Source organism: Lissotriton vulgaris, chromosome 1_2, assembly GCF_964263255.1.
Source record: "Lissotriton vulgaris chromosome 1_2, aLisVul1.2, whole genome shotgun sequence".
NCBI classification, from domain to species: Eukaryota; Metazoa; Chordata; class Amphibia; order Caudata; family Salamandridae; genus Lissotriton; species Lissotriton vulgaris.
Genome location: NC_141686.1, coordinates 95,399,659 through 95,427,156, shown reverse-complemented (window position 1 = coordinate 95,427,156; position 27,498 = coordinate 95,399,659). Strand labels below are relative to the sequence as shown.

Below are 27,498 nucleotides of genomic sequence, written 5' to 3'. Positions count from 1 at the left end.
GGAAATTTTGATCCACATTGAAGACACTTTTTGAAAGGCGTCCTTTCCATGAGCCAGAGAGTAAGGCCTAGGTAGGCCCGAAGGCCTTCGTCGACGACCGGAATCGAAGACTTCGAAGTGGTGAAGAATTTCGTTGATGTGGAGCGCGATCAAAACAGTACCGTCAAACTGGGTGAGGATTGCGCGCCGAAGCCAATTCGGTTCCTAACCGGAGCGCAGGACACACATCCGAGCTGATGGCGGAAAAAAACAATCTGAGGAGGGAGCCGATGCCATCCATGTGCAATGTGATCCAAAGAAGGAGTCACCTATCTCGTGACTTCCGAAGAACTTTTCAGGACAACAACAAACTGCAAACATCCGGGCCCAACACTAGGTGGCGATCTATGCACAGTGTGCAATCTGCAGCTCATATGCAGTTTCACTCCCTGCTCTCAGTATGCTTTTGGTTGCAAGAAGACACATGTATTGCATGACATCCAGTTGTGAATGGACCCAAAGCACTTAAGGAACTTGTCATGCAGGTCAGTCACCAACATCATCTTCCTGCAGTCGCGGCACAGCTTCAATCCTGGCACAGTCTGATATAATTTAGAAGTTGTCAGATAAACTGATCATTGGAAGCTCTAATCTAGGCAAGTGTTGATGAAAGGAACGGATGTCTGCGTGCAGGGGTGGCACTTATATGCGGCTTTGCTCCATAATTTCTGCCACATGGCACCATCTACTGCTGTGCGAGAGCAATGCTGAGAAAAGTATTTGGATCCACTCTTACACCTGGGCATATTTTTAAGGTGATGAAACTTTGGTTAGAAGTGTCCATTAGAAAATAGCTTACCTAAAGCAATAGTACCACCATGCAGTAATATATTTGTTGGTATGATGAACAGTATTAAAACGCATTTGGAGCACTAAATCTCAGTGTTTTTTGCCACATCTAATAATGTCCAAAAAGGATTTAGCTAAACCAATAAAACCAGCAAACCACAGTGTTTTGTTAGTTGAATAAACAAAATGAAAAGAATTCAGAAAGAGAGCAACAAATAACAGTGACTAGAAAAGTAGTCACAAGGAGCTATTTGGTTTGTGCTTAATTTGTGATATAAGGAAATAGCTTTTGGAAAACAGCTTCTGCACTGGGATAGGTTTTCTTTGTAATCTGCTATTGAATGTAGAGACCCTGAAGGACAGGGCAAACAATTAATTTTCCCCATAATGTTATTTTTATTTCTCAATGAAACTTTGATATGATTACTCCTCAGGAAAGGCCAAGCTATAAAACCAGAGAACCTGATTTTGTAGTCTAAAGAGCCATTTAGTACAAAAATGCTAGGCACAACCCATCAATATCCATTTTTAAAATATGTTGTTCAATACTGTACCTCCTACAATGTCCTTTACTGCCCCGGTTCCAGTACCCTGCACAATCCGGATGTCTAGTGTTTGTGTTGCTGCCGGATGTAAACTTGTAGATGCCACATGGGCAAGCTGAGGAAAAGGTCCAGGAAGATGTGGTGGAGGTGGTTGACGTGGCTGGTATGGCATGCCGGGTGGGCACACACGTGATGTCAATTGCTGCATTGCAATCATCTCAGGGCTATCCAACATAGAATCTCCCTGTTCTCTCAGAGACTGAGGACCAGTGAAGGGTGGGAGTGCCATTCTCTGGACACTAGGTTTGCTAGCCGGGTGGAGGTATCTGGGTGGATTAGCCACATGAGGTAGTAAACTTGACTGATCTGGCCAGTGGTTGGAAGGCACGGGGTGTCTTGACATGCTGGGGTCCATCACAGGTCCAAAAGGATGAGGTGGGTGGGATGAGTTTTGCCCCACAGCATTTTCCTCTACTGGACCCAAAGAGGTATGGTTTGCAGGAACACGCCCTCCATTCCACAAGGGGGCTGGACCCCTATTCATGTATTCATAAGGCGATGAGTACATTTGGGTTGGCTGGAACTGGGGGTTCCCGGGACCAGCATTCCTCGTTTGTGGTCCATTGGGCCTTGGAGGAATAAATCCTTGTGGGAACTGTGGTCTAGGGTACATGCCATTCTCTGGTGGAGGAACACGCATTACAGACATCGCAGGTCCTGGATGTTGCCCATGGGAGGTCATGTGATCTGGTCCCACATAGGTTTGCTTATTCTCTGGTCCTGAGATTCTTTGTCCCATTTGATTGCTTAACCCATCTGGAGGCTGCAGAGAGAAAAATATATAATTAAGGAAAATACAAGTCAAGGGTGCCGCTCCGAAGGAAGCACAGGGTGCAAGCAAGGAATAATGAAAAAGAAGCAAATTCAAGAAATCATTCTCATTCATGAAAATAAATATATGGATCTTCTGAGTAGATGAAGAACAAGAGATAGGGAATGAAAATGGACATTGGGCTCTAAGGAAAAAACAAGCACATATAGAACCAGTCAAGAGAAAAATCAAACAGTGAGAAAGAAAAAGAATGGAGCAATTAAATTAAAAAATTAAGAGGAAGAAAGCTAAGGGCCTCCTGAGAAGAACACCTAAGGTTATCTTTCACAATGAAACACACAGATTCTAGAAACAATAAAGAAGAAAGGGAACAAGGTGCAATAGGAAAACATCTACAGCACCCAAGTAAAATAAGTACTGGCAAAGCCAAGTGGTCTTGTGGCAAAGCCAATAGGTCTTGCCTTTGACCTATAGGCTTTGCCAATGTTTTTTCACAGAAAGAAATACGATGGCGCAGGCGCTGCTGCGGCCATGTCATTCTGTAAGCGTTTCCATGAGTGAGGATGGGTTGTATGACAGAAGCCCGCATGGATAAACCAGGCATGCCTCAACAACGCAGTCGCAACAACGAATGCGCCTTAACGACGCATGCTTTACCAAGCATGCCTTTACAACGTATTTCATTGTAAAGAAATGATTGCAAAAGGGATAAGCAAGGTAAATTACATCTACCCGACACTCCTATTCCCAAGCCCTAAAATACAGCCCCCTAGCTTGATCACCCACCCTCCCAGAGCCCTAAAACCAACCCTGTCCTGCCCTTAATACAAACCCTTCCCCTCCCTCTGCCCCCGAGACCTAAAACCCTGGTCCCTACCAAAAACTCCCCAACTTCAGCCTCTGAGCCCTAAAACTGACCCCGCCCTTAAAAGTAGCCATTCCTGAGGCCTAAATCTCTGCCTTCTGCCAAAAACCCAGCCCTCCCCTGATCCCTAAAACTGCCTCACTCCGCTGAAAACTGCCCCTTTCCTCGCCCTGAGCCCTAAAACACAGCCCCAACCCTTATACCTACACTGACCCCTCCTCCACCCTGAGCCTTAAAACCCTGCCCCCTTTGAAACCAGCATTGGCATAGCCAATACGTCTCGCTTTTAAGACCTTATAAGTATTTAGTTTTGCGGCACAATATCCTTGGTGCAACAACATCAGTTGTTGCATGGCTAAACCTTGTACCTTATAAGTGTTTAGCCATGCAACAGTTGATGTTGTGGCACCAAGGATATTGTGCTGAAGTTATTCAGCACAATATCCTTGGTGCAACAACATCAACTGTTGCATGGCTAAACACTTATAAGATCCAAAAGGCGAGACCTACTGGCTATGCCAATGCTTGTTAAAAATGTTATCTTTTAAACAGGTTTTACTCATTTTCCACCTACTCTCCACTCTTATCTGCAAATCCTATTTAAATATTTTACTATCTTCAAACTGCTCGAACTGTGACAATAGTGTGAGAAAAAAAGAAGTGTAGCTTACGCTGTAAATTGTGGGATACATTTATTCCATAAATGTGGACATTAGCAAACTGAGGAGGGTACAGAGATATAGAACAGAGCTGAGAAGCTAAGCGAGGAGGCAAAAGAGTGTGGGTGTGGAGACTCAAGGATAGACGAAAAATAAAGGCAAAGATTGAGGAGGGAATGGTTCAAAATGTGTTGGAGTGAGAGGGGAAGGTACAACGAGAGATGAAGGAAGTGGGGACGGTAAGGGTACGGGAGGAGTGAATTAAGAGACAATGGAGACATTATTGAAAGAGGGGAGGAATGATAAAAATCGAGAGAAGAAAAGTGAGAGGAGCAAAGAGATAAGATAAGAGACAGAGATAACAAAAGACAGGTGCATGTAAAGAAATCAGGAGGGAGCTAAATTGGTGAAGGGGACAGATGGGAGGGAGAGAAAAGGGGAAGAATGAAAATAAAATGGGACAGAAAATATTCGGCGGAATCCACCCCTGAATGAGAGTGTCCAAAAGAGGAGGGAGCTGAAGAAATGGAGTGGAGGAGGGCACGACCGGTGTCAAAGAGGCTAGGGGTAAAGAGAGCCACAAGGGTCTGGTGGAGGAGACCAGGGGAGAGACTAATGGTAAAACAATGAAAATTAACACCTGGTTATAGAGTGAAGGGGCGTGAGGGCGTGTTGAGGTGGGTGGAGTTAGCGAATAGATGGTTCTACCACGTGGAACGTGAAAGAGGTAAGGGGGAGGGGGGCACATGAGAGAGCAGGTGGAGGGCATGAGGTCGTAACGAAGTTTGTGAGGGAGAGCGGTTTGAGGCGAGAGATCAAGATGGGTACTGACACGGTCTGGTCAGGAGGGTTGCTAGGGGGAGCCACAAATTGGAGAGTGCACAAGAGGCGGGGTGGAGATTAAAGTAGACGGCTGGGGAGGGGGGAGATACGGGGAGGTCTGGGTTGCTGCAAAAGGAGGGATCCGGGAAAAGGCTACTGAAGAAAACCAGTGGACGGGGTAAATGGAAAAGGAGCGGCTAGTGAGGGAGTGGCTAGTGAGGGAGGGCAGTGGGAGGAAAGAGTACGACATGGGAGAGGATGGTGTGAGCAAGAGGGTTGCTTAGGAGGAGGCTAGCGTGGCGCAGGGGGGGGGGAGTGAGCACTGGGGAAAGGAGGAGGCTGGTAGAGAGGACACTGCGGGGGGCAAAGGCTTGTGACAGAGCATGGGGAAGGAGAGAAGGCATTTCAAGCAGCTCGAGTGAGAGGGCGGGGGTAGAGGGCACAGGAGGAGGCAGGTGAGGGAGAGCTCATGAGGGCAGAGGAAGATGCATGCGGAGGCTGGCGAGAGAAGAAAGGGGAAACAAGGAGGCTTTGGGGAGAGAATGGAGATCAACGCACAAGAGGGGCTGGCGAGGGAGGGCAAGTGAGTGGGTGGTGTGGAAGAGCAACGTTGGAGGGTGCAAACGAGGTGGCACTGAAGGACAGTAAAAAGATTAAAGTACAGGAGTGAGCTTGCGACGGAGGGCAGAGAGGTGAGCACGTGAGGTGGCTGGTGTGAAAGAGCAAAAGGAGAGGGGGCGGAGTAGAGGCTCTGAGGGAGAGCGACGGCTAAAGGCCGAGTGGAAAGCCAGATGGCGCCTGTGCTTGAGTGGTAAGCGCGAAAGTGATCGCGTGCTGTAAGGGTGCCGTGAGCACTTAAGCCATGACGGAAAGCCAGATGGCGCCTGTGCGCGTCACAGCAAGCTTTTGGCCATGGTCGGATTTCTAAAGCCCACTTACTAAATGTCTCGCCAGATCAGCACATGCGCTGGGATAAGGCAAGACCTAAAAACTACCCCGACACTCCTGCCCCCCAGCCCGAACCCTCAAACTGAACACCACCCATAAAACCTACGCCCCCATCCCGGCCCCAGCCCATTTACCTGTCCTTATCTGGAGCTACCTGTCCTGACGCTTCCTTTTTCCTCTCCCTGCCCATCCGATATCTAGACCGCTATCTGCCTTAAACACGCATATGCGTGGAAAAGGCAGATGCATGGTTCAGGCAAACATTGTTCCGCTTGCAGGGAAACTTCATGCATGGCTCAACTCGCGTTGTAAAGGTAATTTCTTGTGATGATGTATTTACATGCGTGAGTCACCATGCATGCTCGCCTCTACAGAAAGAAGTGGGTGCTTTTTCCTTTATATTTTTATGTACTGATATAAGATGGTAGATACCACTTAGATCGGTACATATTTTGGATAAAGAATGGCAGCTGCTAGGCCCTCTCAAAAAATGAAAATTCAAAAAATAAAATGATGTTAGAGGGGAGGTGGGGTACCAATGAAGGAGCAAATACGGATAGGGTTGAGGTGTGTGGATTCAAGGCATCAATAAAGGAGTGGATAGATTAAAGCAATGGAGAGACACAAAAGAGATGGAATGCAAAGTGGACTAACAGCAAAAGGCAGCGGCTGTGCCCTCCAAAAAATTAACACAATTAAATGAAAACATTTATTTGAAGGACCGTGAGCGGTAGAGGAGTAATGGAGGAGTGGGTGGTGGCAGAGGGCGTGTTTGGTGAAAGGGGCAAATATTTAATGGGGGGAGGCAGTGAACAATGGATAGCCAGAAAACACATGCACATTCATGAATTGAATAATGAAAAAGAATAGAGTACTTTGATAAATGTGAGCAATGGAAGAATATAATTAAGTCAATCAAAACAATGCTAAAGAGGCTTTACGTAAGGGTGTGAACAAACACAAGAAAAGGAAGGAAAGTCATTAAAAAAAGAAGCAAGCAAATGAGAGTGAGAAACTCAACCAATGGTAAGCAATGGTTGGGCTTTAAGCCCACTTTATATTTTGGTATGGTTCACAAGAGCTTTTCATCAACAGGCAGATTTAAAAGAGACCTTAAGAGAGCGAAAGAAACTCCCCCAAACCTCCCCTTCCATGATGGTTTCGAGGCACGGAGACTACAAGTCTTGAGCAAACACAGTCTTGGAAACAAAAGTGCTAGTGCCAAAGCGATAATGTGCAACAAAGGGTTATTATACCTATTGAATGAGATCAATTGCTAAGCCTACCTTTTGGGCAAACAAGCAGACAAAAAATTGTATTATCGTGCATGTTGTTTTCATAATGCTTAACTATGGTAAAGAGTTAACAGAACAAAACTGCTACAAATCTCAACATGTCTGTATCATGGATCACATATTACTAAACTACAGATCTTTGTACCAAACAAACAAGAACGGGAGGGAAAAGAAAGAAGAGAACAAAATGGTTACTTAAGTAGTAGTTTTTACAGCTTGAACTATTTTCTGTATTCAAATGATGTGGATTATTTTGCCATTAAGAGGTTGGATCCGGAATTTCCCTCTTCTTTGTTCACTCTCCTTTTTTTTGGCTCGTGGGTGTCGCCGACCACCATTTGGTGGTGTGTCCGCCTCAGAAGTGCACCTCGGATACCCACGTGCATGGTCCCCACCTTCAAATTATTTTTTCTTGTTTAGGATCTTTATGCCCATGTCTTTCTGAGTGCTTTGTGAAAAAGAAGACACTTTGTGTGTGTGTGTCAGGCACCTAATTTCTGGGGAGGTGGTAGGGTTGCGTGTGATGCCAGAAAACTCTTCAAGGTGCAAACGCACTCCTAGGGTAAGCAACCCATTTTTGCAGCGTGAATCATTTCTGGACTGACATACTGATCACTGACTGAGCACTGATTTTGTAGCAGTTTTCTTTTCTCTATAGTACAGAGGGTCAGTTGAAATGTGTTTGTGATCGCAAACAGGTGTTTTAATACTTTTTGTCGAACCTGCACCTCTGGTGACGTGAATGTCCACACAATAGTGTTTTGTGAAGGTGTGTATAGATAACCAAATGGCCTCCTTAGTATGTTGCTAATGGAAATCTTTGCTAAAAAGGTGAGACTTGCGCACGTCTGGACTTTCTATACTATCTATCGAGTGATGGTTCCATTGGCACCTAATGAGCCCCTACCTCTAGATGCAAAGTAAACAAAGAACCTGGTTCCTTTCATGATCGGTTTAGTTCTATCCAAGTAAAACGTGACTGCCCTACCAAGTCTGGCACTTGGAGAATTTTATTTGCTTGTGCTTTTGGCTGTTGAAAAAATACTGGTCGCTGCCTGTTTTGATTAACATGGAAGTGTGCAATGACCTCGGGAAGGAAATGTGGGTTTGTTTGCATGGAATGCATGCCCATTTTTATGATCTTCTAGAATTGTCTGAATGTGCCTGCCTTTACCAACCAATCGTCTGGGTAGGGTATACATGTAACCCCTGCCTTCTCAAGTGCGCTGCCACAGAAACCAAACATTTCATAAACACCCTGAGCACTGACAATCCCAAAGGGAAGTACCCTGAACTAATAGTATACCTAGTTCATGATGAACTGGAGGAATTTCTTGTGCTTGTGGTGCATCCCCACATGCAGATAGATGTGTTCGAGGCCACGGTATGCCCACCTGAAGCGTGTTCATTTGAACTTCTGGATCTTTATAAATTTAAGAACCGGAGATTCAGAGTTGATCTTTGGTCTGGTCTAGGTACCAGAAATTATACAGAGAAGGTTCTTTGGTGGTTCTCTCTACTTAGCACCTTTTCTACCACCTGTTTTTGCAGAAGTTCTGCACCTTCTGTTGCAAGTGATTTTCCTCTTTTCTGGCGGGAGTTCTCTTTCACATGTGGTGGTATTCATAGGAGTTCGATACAGTAGCCATTTTGGAGAAAGTTTCATACCGATTTGTCAGAGCTGAGTGACCTCCAATACTGGAGGAATCCTCCCATGTCCCCCATAACTGGTGTTATGTTGCTGGGCTCTCCCTCACTTGCTTACTGAGCCCACCCCTATTGAGGGTTGGCTCCTTTCTCTGTACCTGCCAAGGGCTGACGTGGTGATAGGGAGAGTGGAAAGCATGGAGTTTGCTGAGCTTCTTTCTGTAAAGAGAGAAATGTCTGTGGAGTACTAGCTCAAAATACTCTTCTTCAGGGCCTCCTTATTGGAGCTGTTCCCTCTCATGTGGTTGAAACTGCAGGGCTTTCCTTGGTTTTGCAGTACCATTGTACTTCTTGATCCGCTGAAGCTTGTCATCCACCGATGACCCAAACAAATGCTCTTCCGAGAAGAGGGTGTTAGTTACAGTTCTTTACCTTGTCTTTAAATCCTGAGACTTGCAGCAAAGAGGGTCTTTTAAGCGTAGTGCTCGTACAGAGCTGTCTTTTTGCCATGTTTGTGGTTGACCGGGCTTACTTGAAGCAGGTGTTGGAGATAGCCTTGTCCTCTAAGATAGGTTGTTTGCCATCTTTCTGTACTGTTCAAAGAGTTGCTGCAGCAACTTCTTGTTTGTCTCCCACATCTATTGAGGAGTGCACTGGATCTGTCCATTTTCCATTGGGTCGCAGCCACTTGCTATACTTTGCGGCCGTTGTGTACGGTAATGTAGTTGGGCAGTGAAGGCTTTGAAGGGTAAGAATCGACTCCCCCCTCTAGTGAATTGGAGTTGAGATCCTCTCAATCTCCCTCAACACTCTCTGGATCCCGGAAAAGGCCTTGTTCCTACATTTCATCCTCCTTGTAGAAGACCTACTGCTTTTTCTCCTGAGCTTCGGATGTAGTCTGTGGCACAACTCAATTTTCATATAATTCAACCTTCGTGGTCGGCTCACCTGCATGTCCCACCTACTTTATTTGGTGGTATCTGGTGAATATGAATTGGAGGTTCTTTCATTGTAACTGGTTTTCCCCATCTTCATATTGCTCTGCCTGTTGCTTTAATTACTTTTTGAATTTTCTTCAGTGATCCTAAAGCTTCTTATTTATTTATATACAGTTTTCTTTAGCGCAGACTTGACCCAAGCAGGTATCAGAGCGCTTTACACATGTACAGAGGTACAAACAGGTAAAAAACAACAACAATGATCAGCAAGGAAAGGGAGACAATAGAGTAGCAGTAAAATATGTTAAAGACAAGAGGAAATAGTGTAGCATACAAGTGCAACAGACAAATAGAGGGGTTGAGCACAAACCAACATCGTAGATACAGTTAAAAGCATAGGACCCCCTATGGGAAACAAACAAAAAAAAAGAAAAAAATTAAGTAGCGTCAATGGAGGTATGTGCCATCAAACAAGGGCATTCATTCATAGTGTTGTTGGTTATTTTTTTAAAGAAGCCGTCTAGCCTTGCTTCATGACCCAACAACTGAAAAAAAGAATCTGAAGGTGGCAACCATGCACACAGAGTTCCAGGGTACATGTAGAACGTCAGGATCGGACAGACATGCCAACAAATGATGGCCAGTGACATCCAAGAGGAATATTCTGAACCCAGCTGCTAGATGGCAGAATGATTTACAGCTGCTAGATAGCAGAATGAACCACAGCTGCTAGATGGCAGAATGAACCACAGCTGCTAGATGGCAGAATGAACCACAGCTGCTAGATGGCAGAATGAACCACAGCTGCTAGATGGCAGAATGAACCACAGCTGCTAGATGGCAGAATGAACCACAGCTGCTAGATGGCGGAATGAACCACAGCTGCTAGATGGCAGAATGAACCACAGCTGCTAGATGGCAGAATGAACCACAGCTGCTAGATGGCGGAATGAACCACAGCTGCTAGATGGCGGAATGAACCACAGCTGCTAGATGGTGGAATGAACCACAGCTGCTAGATGGTGGAATGATCCACAACATGCGTACACAGAAAAGATTCACAATGCTAAAGCTTTTTCACTGAAAAGAGTAAACATCAAAATGCAAGCAGGATAGTTTTAGACCATTCTTGCTTGCATGTCTATTAAAAAAAAAAAGCTCTCTATAACTCAAAATGACACATTCACATATTTTGTTGCATGACAGTTTAGTTTGTTGGAGCGCAGGAAATTCTGTTAAGAATGTACCCCATTTGATTCGGTTTTTACTAGTGTTTATATATTTACAGTAGAAAATAGGAAATCCTAAACAATGGCAATAAATACTGGGCTCACTATAAGGTACCAAGTTGACGTTAGTCTTCGGACTAAAGCTGGGAACTAGGTCATCAACTTGCAGTCCAATGGGAAGAATCTCCTCGACAGGAGGAGCACCAGCAGAATAACAAACACCAAGACAGTCACATCACCACGTTCCAACCAACTAGACTTTAAACATTCCTTTTAGTGTGACGATCCCTCCGGACCAAAAATCTCCCTAAACAACCTCCTCCATCGTTTTTCTCTGTTTCTTCAACTGCTTTAGAAGATTGTTTGAGGATTCTTCGATGACTTCTTTTAAAATAAGATCAGGAGACTTCCGATGTACCTCCATACCCAAAGGCAGAGAAAAAGAATCTAAAATAGTGGGCATGTACACAGGCATTGTGGGATTATGGTAGATGTCTTAAGGACTCTGACCAGGTCGACCCTAAAAATGTGTTTCTACTCTAAGCCTCAAGCTAGAGACACCCATTCCAATGTCTTCACAGTTCAAAGGGAGACTGCCGCTGCAGCCTAAGGTAAGTACAAAAACATCCCGATGGTTTGCCTGTGACCAAGCTGTCCTCTGATGTTCGCTCTCAGAAGATAACGGGCACTTCAATCAAATGGGTTAGGGTGGGCCAAGAGCAATACAACGCATTCGGCATCTTCAGAATTACTGACAGACTTGCAGAGAACAATTTAATGGGTCATAAAACATCTCACTTCCCTTGAAAAGAGGCAAGGCCACTATTCCCACTTTCTGGAGATGAAAACAGATTCAGCAACATTCTGGAAGAATTACAAACTCAATGTATACCTTTACAGAGGTTTGGCAATGTTTTTGCAGCAGTTCAATACAAACACTGGCTGTTATCAATGAACTTTTAAGACACCTACTTTGAAGATTCTGTGCCTCAAGACAACCCCTAAACTTAACCTACTCCACTATCCATTGGGTTAGACAACAAATATGTTTTACTTGTCTGCACTGCTGCTGCTCATGCCCAGCAGATAGTAGTGGCCTGCTTTCCACCAGAGTGTCGGGCCTGCTCCTGCACAATGGGCGAACCTTGCACACAATCTGAATGACAACAAGGCATGCAAAACAGAAAATCACTGTGTGCCACAGACTACTGTAATGCAGCCTCTTACAACTCCCAACTCTAAAAGTGATAGTAAGAATGTCTGATTGGCCCTGTCAGAGAGCTACAGGGAAGGTACCTGGGTTGCCACACATGCATGCTGCATCAGTCAAGCTCTTGATTTTTCTGACAGTGTTGAAAGCGGACTGAAATTCCTCAAGACATACATTTGCAGAAAGCACTGGCTGAATAACACCTTATTTAATTACTTTGACATTTGTAAGATGCTGAAAAATAGACATAGGCCCCCCTACAACAAAGCGGCAGGAGAAATGGCAGGGATCATTCGGCCGAGAGGAGGTCCTCAAATGGGTTGTTCATCTAACATATGTATGGAGGCATTCCCTCTAGCTAGAGGGGGAACGATGGCATGCCAGGCAGGGGAAGAACCATGGGAGCAGGAAGGTAACGCGGGGGTCCTACTGGATGATAGGAGATATTACAGGGTTGGGTGCAAATGGTGTCAGGGGGTATATACTGTATCTGACCCAGTTTCCAAGGCCAATACAGTGTTGAAAGGGTATGCAGGGGCGAGGTGCAGGGATCATGTCCGCTGGCAACCACATATAGGGTAGAGAAGGGAGATTGTTCACTCCAATTTCATATAAACTAGCTCTCCTTAGAGGAGTTTTTTGGCGTCAAGTCAAATATTCTTATAGAGCGCACTTATCGGTCTATCGGTCTCAAGGCGCTTGCAGCAGAACAAACAGCTACAACAGACAGCAACTCCTGACCGGCCAAGTAATTATTTAGAAAGGTGTTTACTTGGGAAAGAGCCAGGTTTTAAGTATTTACGAAAACATTTATGATCCCCTATGGATAAAAGGTGTGATGGCAGTTTGTTCCATAGCATGGGAGCAAGATAAGAAAAAGAGCGGCAGCCATTATGGGATGTACGTGCACGCGGCTGGACCAAATATGATTTGGTGCCGGACCTTAACGATCTCTTTTGTATATACCATTGGAGTTTTTAAATACTTAGGGCCGGTATCGTACATTGTCTTATGTGTAAGACTTCGAATTTTGAAATGGCTTCTTTGACGCACTGGGAGCCAGTGAAGACTTTTAAGGTATGGGGCAGCTGGAGATCTGGAGGGGTGTGGGGGGGGGGATGGTCAAGGACCAATCTGGCCGCAGTATTCTGAAGGGACTGAAGCTTGGAAAGAAGATCTTCATTTAATGCTGTGAACAGGGCATTGCCGTAATCAAGACGGCTGATGGCTAGACCATGCACCAGCGGTTTCCTTGCTTCAATGGGTAGCCCCTTAAAGATTTTACGGAGATTGTGCATAATCCCATAGCAGACACCTAAGACCTGGTTGACATGAGTTTTCAAGGACAAAGTACAGTCGACTGTAATTCCTAGGTTGCGTACTGCTGACTTAGGAGAGGGACATGAGCCTAATTCCAAGGGCCACCAATCTTGTGACCAGAATTCCTCTGCATTGCCAAAAAGGATAATTTCGATTTTGCTGCCATTCAGTTGTAGCTAGTTACTACTCATCCAGTTATTTATATCGATCATACAACTTTTGAAGCGTGAACGTGTGCCAACGTAATCAGAGAGGGGGTGACAAGTAGTTGCGTATCGTCAGCATACGACAGTCTCAAATCCGTACGATCGGATGATATGAGCTAATGGAGTTAAATACAAATTAAACCGCATCGGTCTGAGTACAGAGACCTGGGGGACCCCAACAGTGACAGGACGACTGCATGAGACTAATGACTCAACATGAACGGTGGTAAAGCGGTCCGTTAGATAGCTCTCGAACCAGTCCAGAGCCTTCCCTCTGATACCCACCTCCCACAGTCGATGTTTCAAGATACTGTGGGAGATGGTATTGAATGCCGCAGACAAATCAAGGAGAACCAGAATTGCTGGTTCCCCTCTGTCCAATGTGAGCCTAATGTTGTTAACAATCTCAAGGACATGCAGTCTCCGTGCCATGGGCAGCACGGAAGCCAGACTGTGACGGGTCCTAAAGACTGTGGTTCTCCATGTAAGCAGTGAGCCGTTTGTTGATTAAATGCTCCAATACCTTCTCAAAGTAATGTAGCAGGGAGATGGGGAGATAAGTAGCTGGTAGGGTAGGATCAGCTGATGGTTTTTTAAGAATTGGCATGACTTGCACGTGTTTCGACCTGATTGGTACATTGGCTTGCTCTAAAGACATGTTGAACATTTCGGTTAAAGAATTAGCAAGTAACGGCGTAATCTTAGTGCAGGAGCGGGGAGAAAATGGGTCTGCTGGGGAACCCGATTTAATCTTACTTAAGCTCTTCAAGTACTTTAACAATGGTTATGTGTTCAGATTCCATTAACCTTGGGGCATCATTAATTTCTTCAAAAGAGGATATCGTTGGTGGGTTCCTACTTTGCGGAGATTGGCCAGAATCAATATGTGGAAAGAGGCATAGATGGATTTGATTTTATTATCTAAGAAAGCAGACACAGAGACTACCCACTCGAGTGGGAACAAACAAAGGCCCGAGGAGATGTAAACTCTTTCAATATTTTATAGAGTTCCTTGCTGGAGTGGGCAGCATTGTTTATTCGCTGAGTTAGGTAGATCTTTATGGCCAATTTAATATTTTTTATATAATTCAGATGTAGCTGTCTATAGTTCTTACGATCTTCCTACGCTTTAGTTTTCCTCCATTGGCGTTCAGCTATTCTACTGTTTTGCTTATCAATTTTTAAAGCAGTTGTGAACCATGGTGAACCATGGTGATGCTATGTTTTTCACATTAAAGTTGATCATGGGGCCGGCTGTCAGATTGGCATATCTGTTGTGGTTTAAAATGGGCTAAGAAAAAACCTCAGGAGTTAATTTACGCCAAGGCCGTATCAGTACTCTTCTATTCCGCCCTAGGTTCCCCTGAGAGGATTTGGGCAAACTAAACTTTAAAAGATCATGATCAGTCCATAGTATAGGGAGAGGAGGTTCATTGATCAATTTGGACGAGTTAGTGAATATTAAATCCAGCGTGTGACCGGCTAGATGCGTTGGGCCTATTACCCTTGGGGTCAGACCTAGTGTGTCCATTGCTCCAACTAAATGTCTAGTGTCAGGATCCAACAATAACTCTGCATGATAGTTAAAATCACCTAGTAAAATAAAATTATCAGTCGCTAATACGTGTGATACTATTGCTTCTAATAGATAGTTAACACATTTCGATTTAGAACCAGGGGGTCTGTACACTAACGCTCCTCTCCAAGTTTCAATGCTGGAAATTCCGTTGTTAAAAATCATTATCTCAGATGTAGGATTGGAGAAGGACCCCAGCACCTTGATCTCGATAGGGGTCTTAGTTGCAATTGCGATGCCTCCTCCTCCTCTACCCACTTCCCTATCTAGCCTACCTAGATGGTACTCTGGGGGAAGGCTATCGCTACATCAGATGAGGCCTGGCTATGAAGCCATGTTTCAGTGATGAAACAGATGTCAGGTTTTTCGGCATCTAAAAGGCTCCAGAGCTCGAGTGAGTGCTTAGGTATAGACCTCGAATTTAAGAATAACGCAGTGAGCGGTTTGTCATTTGCTTTTGTCGGGGTGGCCAATGTATCAGTTGTGTCCTGCTTAAAAGCATTAGTCTCCAACTTGTCCTCCCTAAGGGGAGTAACCTGGTGATTGCCTAGGGGCTCAATCGTATGAATAGCCTTCCCATTGTGTGATAGATTTAAAGGGTTCAAAGATTGCAAGTCCTCACTAGAATAGCACAACATGATACTGGACATGCTTACCCAGAGATACAAAATAAAATATGCAGGGGTCGTGGCATCTGGCGGCGGTCGTGCTTGGACAGGCTTGCCTTAGGCACGCCGCTGCGCGCGTCCCCGCTGTGTTTTAAACAGAGGAGGGGACGGTGTCAACTCCAATGACGCGGACCCGGAAGTGTGGCACTCGCAGTGTGGAGCGGCGAGAGTTGCTTTAAGTACCTCCGTACAACCGGCACAAGCCGCGACGGACCGGGGACCAGACAGACAGACGATGGGGCAGAGCTCAAGTGAGTAAGCACAATAGCGAACACAGATAAAAGTAATTTAAAATATCTTAACACTCTTCCAGACCCCAAGATGCATAACATGCCACCCAGCCCTCGCGCTAACAGGTATCAGGCATACAACAGTAGTGCTGGTTTTCACTGATTCTTCTAGCGGGTAAGAATGTGAGAGGGCATGCACCTCGCTGCATTGGGTTCATGAGGAGTGTGAGATGTTACTCAAATTCCATGAGCCAGGATAATAGTTGATTTCACACAGGGACTTTTCTCTATTCTTTCTTTTCTTGTGGTATCTCCTCACAGATGGAGAATAAGAGAGAACAAAGATATAGGACTTGGATAAAGTACATTTATGTTGAGTTTGTTACTTCTAGTTCGAAGGCTTTTGTCTATTCCCAACTCTCTCTGGGCAACTCCTTTGTCATCGATCAAAATTAACTGAAAGGTAGGCTTCTTTAAAACGGATGCTTTGCACTTGAGTGAGGGGTACATATACTACATTACATGTATGCACTTTGCTACTCACATGCATGCGATGTACCAGGTTAAGATCAGAAGCAGTTTCCAGCTTCACCACTAGGTGGTAGTGTACATGAGGAATAATGGTAGGCGAAAGCCTGTAACAACAGGACTAACAGTCACCAAAAAGGTAAATCTGTGTGCTTTTGGAGGAAGATCAGTTGTTAGGTCTGCCTTGTAGTACAGCTGTCTGATTGATCTACTGTTACCAATTATTTAGAATTACATAGGGTGTGCATTTGGCTCAGCCCAGAGAAGTACTGCCATCGCCTTAAATGCTATTGGTTGGAATGAGTATCATTCAAGTCTCTTTGCAGTGCTTTCATTTGAATACATGATTGACTATTTTACATCTCAGAAAAGCACTGAATCATTCTACATTACATTATCTTATAGATGCATTGAATTTTTTTTTGTCACTGCAGCAGCTGTTTTAGTGTGTTATTCTGGACTCAAAAAGCATGCTGGACCTATTGACTATGCAAACACAACAGATGATGGACCGAATGTGGATCAATGTCACACACTCACCCCAGTCCAAAGATCTGGGCCCAAATCCATCGTTTTTTTGCACTCCACACCACCCTGGGTTAGACAATGGCGATATGCAAATCAGCTCTGACCCTGTGCCCCATGGGAACAGTCCAGTCCGAACTACAAAAGCCATGTCCTTCCCAGAACGGAATCAAGCATCCGAGGACCGGACCGGTTTCGAGGTAACACCTCTCTTCAGCCCGGCTAGCTTGACTCCAGTGGTGTGGAGTGCCTGGGACCCACGTCTGGGCATCCCCAGCGCACTTAGGGCGGAATATGCAAACACAACAGATGATGGACCGAATGTGGATCAATGTCACACACTCACCCCAGTCCAAAGATCTGGGCTCAAATCCATCGTTTTTTGCACTCCACACCACCCTGGGTTAGTCAATGGCGATATGCAAATCAGCTCTGACCCTGTGCCCCATGGGAACAGTCCAGTCCGAACTACAAAAGCCATGTCCTTCCCAGAACGGAATCAAGCATCCGAGGACCGGACCGGTTTCGAGGTAACACCTCTCATCAGCCCGGCTAGCTTGACTCCAGTGGTGTGGAGTGCCTGGGACCCACGTCTGGGCATCCCCAGCGCACTTGGGCGGAATATGCAAACACAACAGATGATGGACCGAATGTGGATCAATGTCACACACTCACCCCAGTCCAAAGATCTGGGCCCAAATCCATCGTTTTTTTGCACTCCACACCACCCTGGGTTAGACAATGGCGATATGCAAATCAGCTCTGACCCTGTGCCCCATGGGAACAGTCCAGTCCGAACTACAAAAGCCATGTCCTTCCCAGAACGGAATCAAGCATTCGAGGACCGGACCGGTTTCGAGGTAACACCTCTCATCAGCCCGGCTAGCTTGACTCCAGTGGTGTGGAGTGCCTGGGACCAACGTCTGGGCATCCCCAGCGCACTTAGGGCGGAATATGCAAACACAACAGATGATGGACCGAATGTGGATCAATGTCACACACTCACCCCAGTCCAAAGATCTGGGGCCAAATCCATCGTTTTTTTGCACTCCACACCACCCTGGGTTAGACAATGGCGATATGCAAATCAGCTCTGACCCTGTTGCCCCATGGGAACAGTCCAGTCCGAACTACAAAAGCCATGTTCTTCCCAGAACGGAATCAAGCATCCGAGGACCGGACCGGTTTCGAGGTAACACCTCATCAGCCCGGCTAGCTTGACTCCAGTGGTGTGGAGTGCCTGGGACCCACGTCTGGGCATCCCCAGCGCACTTAGGGCGGAATATGCAAACACAACAGATGATGGACCGAATGTGGATCAATGTCACACACTCACCCCAGTCCAAAGATCATGGAAGGACATGGCTTTTGTAGTTCGGACTGGACTGTTCCCATGGGGCAACAGGGTCAGAGCTGATTTGCATATCGCCATTGTCTAACCCAGGGTGGTGTGGAGTGCAAAAAAACGATGGATTTGGGCCCAGATCTTTTGACTGGGGGAGTGTGTGACATTGATCCACATTCAGTCCATCACTTGTTGTTTTTGCAATTGCCGCCCTAAGTGCGCTGGGGATGCCCAGACGTGGGTCCCAGGCACTCCACACCACTGGAGTCAAGCTAGCCGGGCTGATGAGGTGTTACCTCGAAACCGGTCCGGTCCTCGGATGCTTGATTCCGTTCTGGGAAGGACATGGCTTTTGTAGTTCGGACTGGACTGTTCCCATGGGGCAACAGGGTCAGAGCTGATTTGCATATCGCCATTGTCTAACCCAGGGTGGTGTGGAGTGCAAAAAAACGATGGATTTGGGCCCAGATCTTTTGACTGGGGGAGTGTGTGACATTGATCCACATTCAGTCCATCACTTTTTTTTTTTTGCAATTGCGGACCTATTGACTATGGCCATGCTTGTTTATGTTGCAATGAATGTCTGGCCATGCTTGTTCATGTTGCAATGAATGTCTTCTCCATATCAAAGGTACACCTGAATCCTCTCAACCTCCCTAGTTTTTGGCATTTATAGCTCTAGATGGACAGCAGAGCCTCTATACGGTGCTATGTACTTACTAATGTGATGTATTTTAAAATTCATCCTTCGCTACAAATTTTCCCCCATACAAGAGAACACAGGTTTTTAATGATAAGAAGCTTTAGAATTTCCATTTTAAAGATGATTTGAAATATACACTGGTGCAAGCTCATGTCGCTATAGAGGGGGTATCAATATCATCAATGCAATATTAAGAAATGCTGCTCCACTACAATGATTCATGTCTTACAGTGTCCCGACAATTTCAAACTGTGAAGAGTGTCAATGCAACACAGGTTTATGGTACTATATAAAAAAGTTTTCAAACATAATAGAGCAAAAAGTGACTGGCAAAAGCCTGCATCCAGTAAGTTTGATAGAACAAGTTAACATCCTTTTTTTAAAGCCACAGGAATAAAAAACAGAAATTAATAAACTATTGTAGGATATGCACAATACCTGAACATTGAAGTGCGGATGATGCTGAACTTGATCGCCTGGGTGTGGTTCTGGTACTCTTAGAGACCCATATAGGTTGGTTGGATCAGAGACCCTTGGAGGGGCGAACAGGCCAGGAATTGTTGGCCTCTGAATAGTGAGGAACGGTCGATTTACAAGGAGAAAGACAAAAGAGGCATCATCAGTAATGCTGGCACTTAAATCTACATACATGGAGTGAAGTGTAGCAAGACAATGTGCTCAGAGGGAGGGCCTTTTAAGACCTGAGATTTAGTACTCAATGACTCCAACAGATCACATCTGTTTCATGTGGAGAACTAGTTTTAAAACATAATACAGATCTGTCGTGTGTGTGAGCCTGGGAATGATTATTTATGGTGGGATTGTTTGTATTAAAATCATTTTCAAAGGAAATCAATTTTCCAAAGTTTGTTCAAGTGTACCTTTTTCCATAATACATGTGTAACATACCATAACCATTTAGGAAATAAGATTGGTATCAAATAGAGACTTGAGTATGGCTGACACCTTCACTTACATTATGCTCAGAGCTTCGTTGGAACACAATAGAGCATGTAGATCAATGGAGGGGGTGAAAATGGATTTAAGATGATATATTTACACATACATTTTTCCATTAACATTCCTTACATTGCACATGTGTGCAAACCGAGGTACATATACCACTTTTGTAGACCACAATACATCCATCATTGAAACAATCTCTATTAAGACTCTGAATCAAAAAAATATAGGTGTGATACTCTCTGTGGAAATAAGTAATCTACTTGAAATGTAGTTTAAATCTATTCTGTCTGTTGATTAAACAAAATATGTCGCTTTAGCAATGTAAGAACCCCCACAGCCCTGCAAAAGTCTACAAAGTGGGATGCAGACAGGAACACTGGTTCGAACGTATGTGCAGTTTCAAGTCGTCCTTCCACCTTCTTGCACAAATTAAGAAAGCACCCATTGAATTAATAAAGGGCAGAAAGTATGTAGAAGCAGGGCGGCATGAATATGGTGACAGGATGGTCAATGCAAGGAATTTACTTTGGAAAGTCTGATACTCCTAGTCATTGTTGTATTACCCAATTATGTTCAATCTTTCAGGGGGAGCCGTAATGATATAATATGCAAATTTAAGACCTGGATCTGCCAAATTAATGGACTTGGGAGTCATCCTCTTAAGAATTTTAGAACCTGATATATTGTCCAGTGGTAATGGACTCTAATTTCAGGAGTGAATGTGAAATATGGAGAAAAATCTATTGGTTGAAATCTCTCAGTGATACTAACATTACTGTCTAGAAGTTCGTAAGACACTGAAAGATTTTCAATTGCCATTAAACTCAAAATCTTAAGCTCACTCCAAAGGCATACTGATAAGCAAATTGTAAGGGTTGCCGTATTTAGGTTCTACAGCTGCCCAGGCATTGATTATAGCTCATTTTTTATAAAAATTGTCAGATATAGTTAGAAACTTGTATGTGCAGATTCTGCTCCTTGGTCTCTGGCTCAAACTGTCAAAATGTTGAGAATGTCAAGTAACCTACAAAGTGTACACGCTTACTCATCTGTTTAGTGTCCTGGTTGGGTGCAACGTCAGTTAACTACTCAGGAGAGAAAGTATATTGGGAGTATCTCCACATATGTGCCTGAGTGGTGATGCATAGTTTCTTACCGGTTTGTGTAGTTTTTCAGCTTGAAGTTTCTTACCGGTCTGTGTAGTTTTTTAGCTTGAAGTTTCTTACCGGTCTGTGTAGTTTTTCAGCTTGAAGTTTGTGAATTCACATACTGTGCATTTTTCCTCCATCTAGTGAACGGGTCCTGAATTCTCCATAAAATCTTTTGTCCTTCTCGTTTTGCTTTTTTGCTGTTGGTGGGCATTAAAGCATCTCCATTTGGTGTCCCCATGTGACGTTGTGCTTCCTCTGGAAGCTCCCACCTTTGGTCACCATCTTCAGAACCTTTCTTTTTTTAAATATTGTTTCCTCCTCTCATCTTCTTGGTGGAGGCGGGTGGGTTTGATTGTGAATCCAGAAAACTCTAAGCTGCACAACTGCACTAACAAGTAAGAAACCAGATGTTTTGCAGCATGAATCTTTTCTGGATTAACATGCTGTGCATTGACTTTTAAGCTGTTTGTTCCTTCTGTTGTTGTTGAGTTAAATATGAGCATTGATTTGTAAACAGATGTTGCAAGACCTTTTGTCCCACTTGCGGTTTTTTGTATATCGGTATATCCACACAATAGTGTTTAGTTACCCTGTGCACTGATTACCACGTTACTGCCATACAAATGTCTTTTAATGGTGTATTTGCTAGGAAGGCAGTGATTGCTCCGTTCTTCTAGTTGAATGTGCCCCTGGTGTTGAATGTAATGTTTGTCCTGCATTCTTGTGGCACAACTGAATAATTACTTGTCTTCATAGAAAACTGTTTGCAAATTAAATGAATAGCCATTTTGTTTTCCTGTGTGGTTTTGTTCTTTCAATATAATACATTACAGCTTTTCTTGCATCGAATCTGTGCAATGTCCTTTCTGCATGCATACTTGGGTTTTGAAAGAAACTTGGTATTTGAATACTTTCATTTAAAGTGGAATTGTGAGATAATTTTTGGAACGTGAGTCCGTTCTCCAGACAATGCTGTCCTTGTGTACCTGATGATATGGTTCTTGTAATGTGAGTGCCTGTAACTCACTGACCCTGCGTAGTGAAGCTATGACCAATAAAAAGGCAGTCTTTAGAGTGAGCATTTGCAATGTTGCCTTGTGTAAAGGTTCCAAAGGTGCCTTTATCAGTTGTGTGATAACTGAATTCAAATTCCAAGTGGGTCCAGGTACCTTTTTTGGTATCGCAATTGTCTTTGCTCCTTGAAGGAAGCTCTTTACCACAGGTGCTGTGAAAAAACTTCTCCCAATGTGGTCCCATGTGTATGCCACTATTGCTGCTAAATGAACCTTCAAAGATGCATATTTTAGTTTGCAGTCTAGGAGATGTGTAAAATATTTTAACACCATTTTATCTTGTGTTTTTCCTTAATAATCTCTCTTTAAGACACCAGAGTGAACATCTTTTCCATATAGCAACCTCTTGTTATTGGCTTTCTTGCCTCTCTTAGGACAGCCATAATAGACTCTGGTAGTATTAGGCATCCGCATTACAAGTGTTCAGGAACTATGCTGCTAGGCTTAAAGACTCTGACTCTGGTTGTAGTACACCTTCTTCAACTGACAGCAGATCTTGTTGGTTTGGTAATCAGTTAATTTCTTCCCTGAGATAAATTTATCAGCTTCGAGAACCATGACAGTCTTGTCCATTGTGGAGCAATTAGTATCAGGGTCATCCTTCTGTTCTTGCATTTGCTGATCATCCTGTGCAGTAATGGTATCAGGGGTAATGCGTACGCAAATCTCCTTAATCAGTTTAATCAACTGTGCATTCTCCATGGATTTGCGGTAACGTCTGGAGGCAACGCTTTGGCATTTTGCATTCAGGGGGTTTGCAAACCGATCTATTTATGGAGTTCCCCATTTCCTAAAAATCCTGTTGAGCACTGTTTGGTTTAGCTCCCATTCATGAGAACGCGAGGCTTGCCTGTATGTTCTGTCCGCCTCAACATTGTCTTTTCCTGGTAGATGGACTGCTATGATTTCCATCTTCCTTTGAATCAGCTATTTTCACAGCTCTTTTCACAGCTCTTCTGCTTATTTTGACAGTAGTAGGGATTCATCCCCCACCCCCTTTGTTGATGTAGAACATGGTGGTTGTATTGTCTGTTTGGATCAATGTTGTATTCCCCCACAACTCTTTCTAACAGGCTTTTAAGGCTAGGAAGACTGTTTTTAGTTCTACGATGTGGACATGCTGAACAGCTTCTTGTTCCTTTCAGACGCCCCACACCTTGAGATTGTTTATGTGAGCTCTCCATCCCATATGAGAGGCATCTGTTGCAATGGTCACTGTAGGAGTTAGTGGAGCAAATGTTCTCCCTTGTGTTATATGTGATCTGCTCCACCATGCTATCTCCTCCCCTATCTTTTATGTAACAACCACTAGATCTTCCCAACTCTTTACAACCATTCCTGATTTGGTATCATGTGGAGTCTTGCATTTTGAATCAAAGGGAGGCTGAAAAGCCATCATTCCTGGTAACTTCTCCACTGTCCTCACTTTCAGAGCTTGCCCCTTCGGTACAGCTGTGTTCCCTTCACCAGTGATTATGTTATCTTCTCGCTGGGACACACTCTCCCTTGGACAGAATCAAACCTTGCCCACAAACATTTTCACTTGTTTGGGTTGTGGAAATGACTTCTCTATGTTTAGCAAAAATCCCAGCCTGTATAGAGTTCTCATTACTTGCTTATGTGCTCTTCGCAGTTTGTGCGTGAATTTGCCTTACCAGCCAGTCGTTTAGGTAGGGATAAACATTTATGGCTTGTCTCCGTAGGTGTGCTGCAACTCCTGCTAGACACTGTGAACTGGTAGTGTTTTTTGTCTACCACAACTCTGAGGTATTTTCTGTGACCTGCATTTATTGGGATGGGCAAATAGGTGGCTTTTAAGTCTATTGTTGCCAGGAAATCCCCTATCTGCAGTTTTGGTATTACCTCCTGTAGAGTGGTCTTCTTAAATTTGAGTTTTTATTCAAAAAAATTAGAAACCTTCGGTCTGGAATTGGTTGTAGTGTTTAATCTACCTTTGGGATCTGAAAATATGTTGAGTAGTTTCCTTTGTTGATTGCTGTTATTGGTACTGGTTCTAGGCCATAATTTCTTCTTTTTATTTTAGTAGAAGTGATGTTCCCTACTTTAAATAAACTTTTTTTCTGGGTCCCTTGCATGGAGGGGTCTTGTCTAGTTCTATGCAATATCCATATTGTATTATGTTTAGGATCCATTTGTCTGAAGTTATCTTCCTCCACTCCCAAAGGAAGTTTTTTATTCTGCCTCCTACTGGCGTTAGGTTTAGGAGTTGGTGTTTTTTTGTCTTTTTTCTCCCTGTTAGTAGAAAATGTTTTGTGGCTTTTGGTATGTCACTTATTTGTGGGTGGTGCCCCTCACGTTTGTGGCTGTCCTATACCACGAGTTTGTCCTCAAAACGATGGTCTTCCTTGTTGGAATTGCCTAGCCTACTGTTGAGTCGCTTGGCTGCCTCCTTGTACAATTGTTGGTACGTCTGGTGGGATGTTCCAGATTCAAAACTGCCCCTTCCAGCGGGTCTTCTTGAAGGTACTGACCACTTCCACATACTGACTCTGAACTGTAGAGCTCCCATTGATTTGGCTGTTTCATTGTCTGTTTCAGCTGATTAAGTGTCTCGTTGACAGTACTTTCAAACAGCTGATTGCCATTAAATGGGGCATTCAGGATGTTCGCTTGAACTTCGTGTGTGAACCCTGAAATTCTGACCAGGCATAATGGCGTTGAGTTACTGATGTCAGCTAGACGTTCCTGCCTCGTGTAGGGCTGACTTCAAGCATATATTCGCTATGTTCTTGCCATCTTCCACCAAGGGTGTGGCCCTATTTCAATATTTTTCTGGGTGATGTTTCATAAGCTCCCAATGTTGGTAGGCATGGCGATTGAGTGGTACGTTCGAATTTGCGGTATACCACTGATTTTTTCAGCACTTCTTTATGTTTTCGTCACACAAGGTCTATTCTTTTACTCTACTTGTCAGGAGCTGGTCCTGAGGCAGTTGGGACGTTAACCCTCTTCCTCACTGTAATAATGGAGTCTGCTGGTATAGTACCTCTCATGTAGGCAGGATCTTTGGGTGAATATTTATATTTTTCCCTGCCCTTGGTGTACTGGCTTGACATGTGGCAGGCTCTTTAAAAGCCTCCTTCCCGTGGTCCAGGACACTTGATAGCATAGGCAAGAATTGGCTTGGAGCGTGGCCTAGCGTGACGATGGCCGTGTAGTGTGTAAGCTTCTCTAATCATCCCTGCCCCACGTCTATCCTGAGGGACTATCTGCATTGCAAGATTACAGCACTGGGTGTCGGAGCAGCTGCTCACCACAGCCCGCCTACTCGGGCTCATCGTAAGGGTCGGACGGGGATGCTTAGCGACGCCATTGCCCAGAGGTGCCGCCGCGAACTCCTGGATAATACTGGTAAGGAGGCACCTAACGTGTGCGGCAGCGGAGGAGATCGAGGTCTCAAGAAGATAATTCCTGTGACTCGGGGGCGCAATCATTGGAAGCATCGCACAGAGCGTCCGCCGTAAGACAGCTAATGGCGGCGGCGTGCACTTGACGGCAGCAGCTTCCCTCTACCTGCCTCTTTGGTTTATCCTGGCCGCACTCACCCAGGCCGGCAGCAACCTTGCGCTGCCTATTTCTAGACTCATCTTGGAACTGAAGTGAACCCCCCCCCCTCCCCCCCCTGCCGGGGGCTATGTAAGAGCACTGTGGCCCCCTGTGTGTTCTCCTGCGATTTCGACAGTTATGGTCCGGATAACCTGTGGCGGACTTTCAAGAGAGCCAGTTGTGGACGCATGACTGGACATATACACAATTGCCAGCTCTAATACCCAGGTTTGCATTGTTGGTTGGTGCCCAGAGTTGTCACAGCTGCTACAGACCTGTTTGAGAGGTCCATCTCCCACAAGGGTAGAAGCCATCGTGAAGAGATCGTTAGGGGCTTGCGCACTGATTTTGGGATCCTAATTGATTGACTCTGCTGTTGAGTGCTGTGGAGGGTGGTGCCTCGGCTTACCCTGAGCTCCCCCGTCCGGTTGATGTCTCATCTTAGGCGCCAATATGGAGCCCGTCATGGGTCCGGGGTCCTGTGGGATGAAACCGGTCCAAACCAACAAACTGAACAGGGGGGGAGGAGCTTCGCGGGCAACCAAGATGGCCACGTGAGCTCGGAGCTCCGAAGACCCTCCGATCCTCCGCACTGATCCTGCTAACTATCCTGTCCCACGGTGGTGGGAACCAGTTGCGGTGCTGATGCAGATGTGGGGCCCGTTCTCCGATTGAAAATCCGGGCTTCCTGTGCTGAGTTACACCGTCGCGAAGTTTGGTGACGACGACGCCATATCAAGCTGGCATTGTGGGGGAGACGGTGGTGCTTCTGAACAGTGGCAGTTCGGGAGGGGATGAGCTGCCTTGCTCAGTACCTGTGAGTAGACTGATCTGCCTGGAGGCCTGACGTTCCGTTGGGACGGTGGAGGTGATTGTAGACTTCGACCTTCTGGTGGTGGTAGTGTTGGCTTGAACCCGCTTCGGGTCGCACGATCCCCGTCGCCCATCATGGCGGGCAGAGGAGACCCGGACAAAGGCAAGCCCCCGAGAGTCAGCAGGAAACCCTCCCTCTCGCAGCCCACCATTTCTGAGCGCTTCTCCCTTTCTAAGGGCTCGCCTGGTGCATCGGGCCGTACCAAGGACTCACACCGGGATGTGTCTCCGGAAGATACTGAACTCACCCTCCGGGACATAATGGGAGCCATTGCGGGCGTAAAGGCCGAAATGCATAAGCAGCACGAAGTGTTGTCGCACAAGGTTGATACCCTCACGATTGAACTCAACCTGATCAGGGCGGACCTCGGGAAAACGAACGACAGGGTCAAGTCGCTCGACATCAAGACGTCGAGCCTGACTACTGACATGTCTGATGTTCAGTCGGAGGTTCGGGACCTGAAGGCCGCCAACTCGATGCTTGCCCGCCGGCTCGATGATTTTGAAGGACTGGCACGGCGCCAGAACGTCCGCATTATAGGTGTGCCGGAAGGTGCGGAGGACGACGCTGCCGATCTATTCGTTGAGGAACTGGTGGTGAAGCACTTGGCCCCCGGTGGCCTGAGTAAGTTCTTCTCAGTGGAGCGAGCGCATAGACTGCCTGGTGGCCAACCGAAATCGGGAGCGTCTCCGCGCCCTATCATTGCCAGACTTTTTAACTACAGGGACCGAGATGCGATCCTGCAGGCCTCAAGGAGAGGCGGTCCGTTGAAATTTCAGAACGCTGATGTGAACTTCTTCCCTGACTTCACGCAAGCGGTACAGAAACGCCGACAAAGTTTCATGGGTGTCAAACAGAGACTGAGGGAGATGGGGTTGAAGTACTCCATGCTTTATCCGGCGAAGCTTCGTATAGAACATGGCGCTCGAACGGTGTTTTTTGACTTGC

General features: G+C 45.3%; 1 protein-coding gene across 1 annotated transcript in view; it reads right to left on the bottom strand.

Annotated features, from left to right (window-relative positions):
• The window catches only part of CECR2 (CECR2 histone acetyl-lysine reader), a 453,428-nt gene that overhangs the window by 45,404 nt on the left and 380,526 nt on the right, over positions 1-27,498 (bottom strand). Inside the window, exons 16-17 of the mRNA XM_086952894.1 lie at positions 19,358-19,486; positions 1,383-2,196 (exon numbers count right to left, since the gene is read on the bottom strand). Of these exons, the coding sequence (XP_086809020.1) occupies positions 1,383-2,196; positions 19,358-19,486 (943 nt within the window). The remainder of the gene's footprint in view (positions 1-1,382; positions 2,197-19,357; positions 19,487-27,498) is intronic.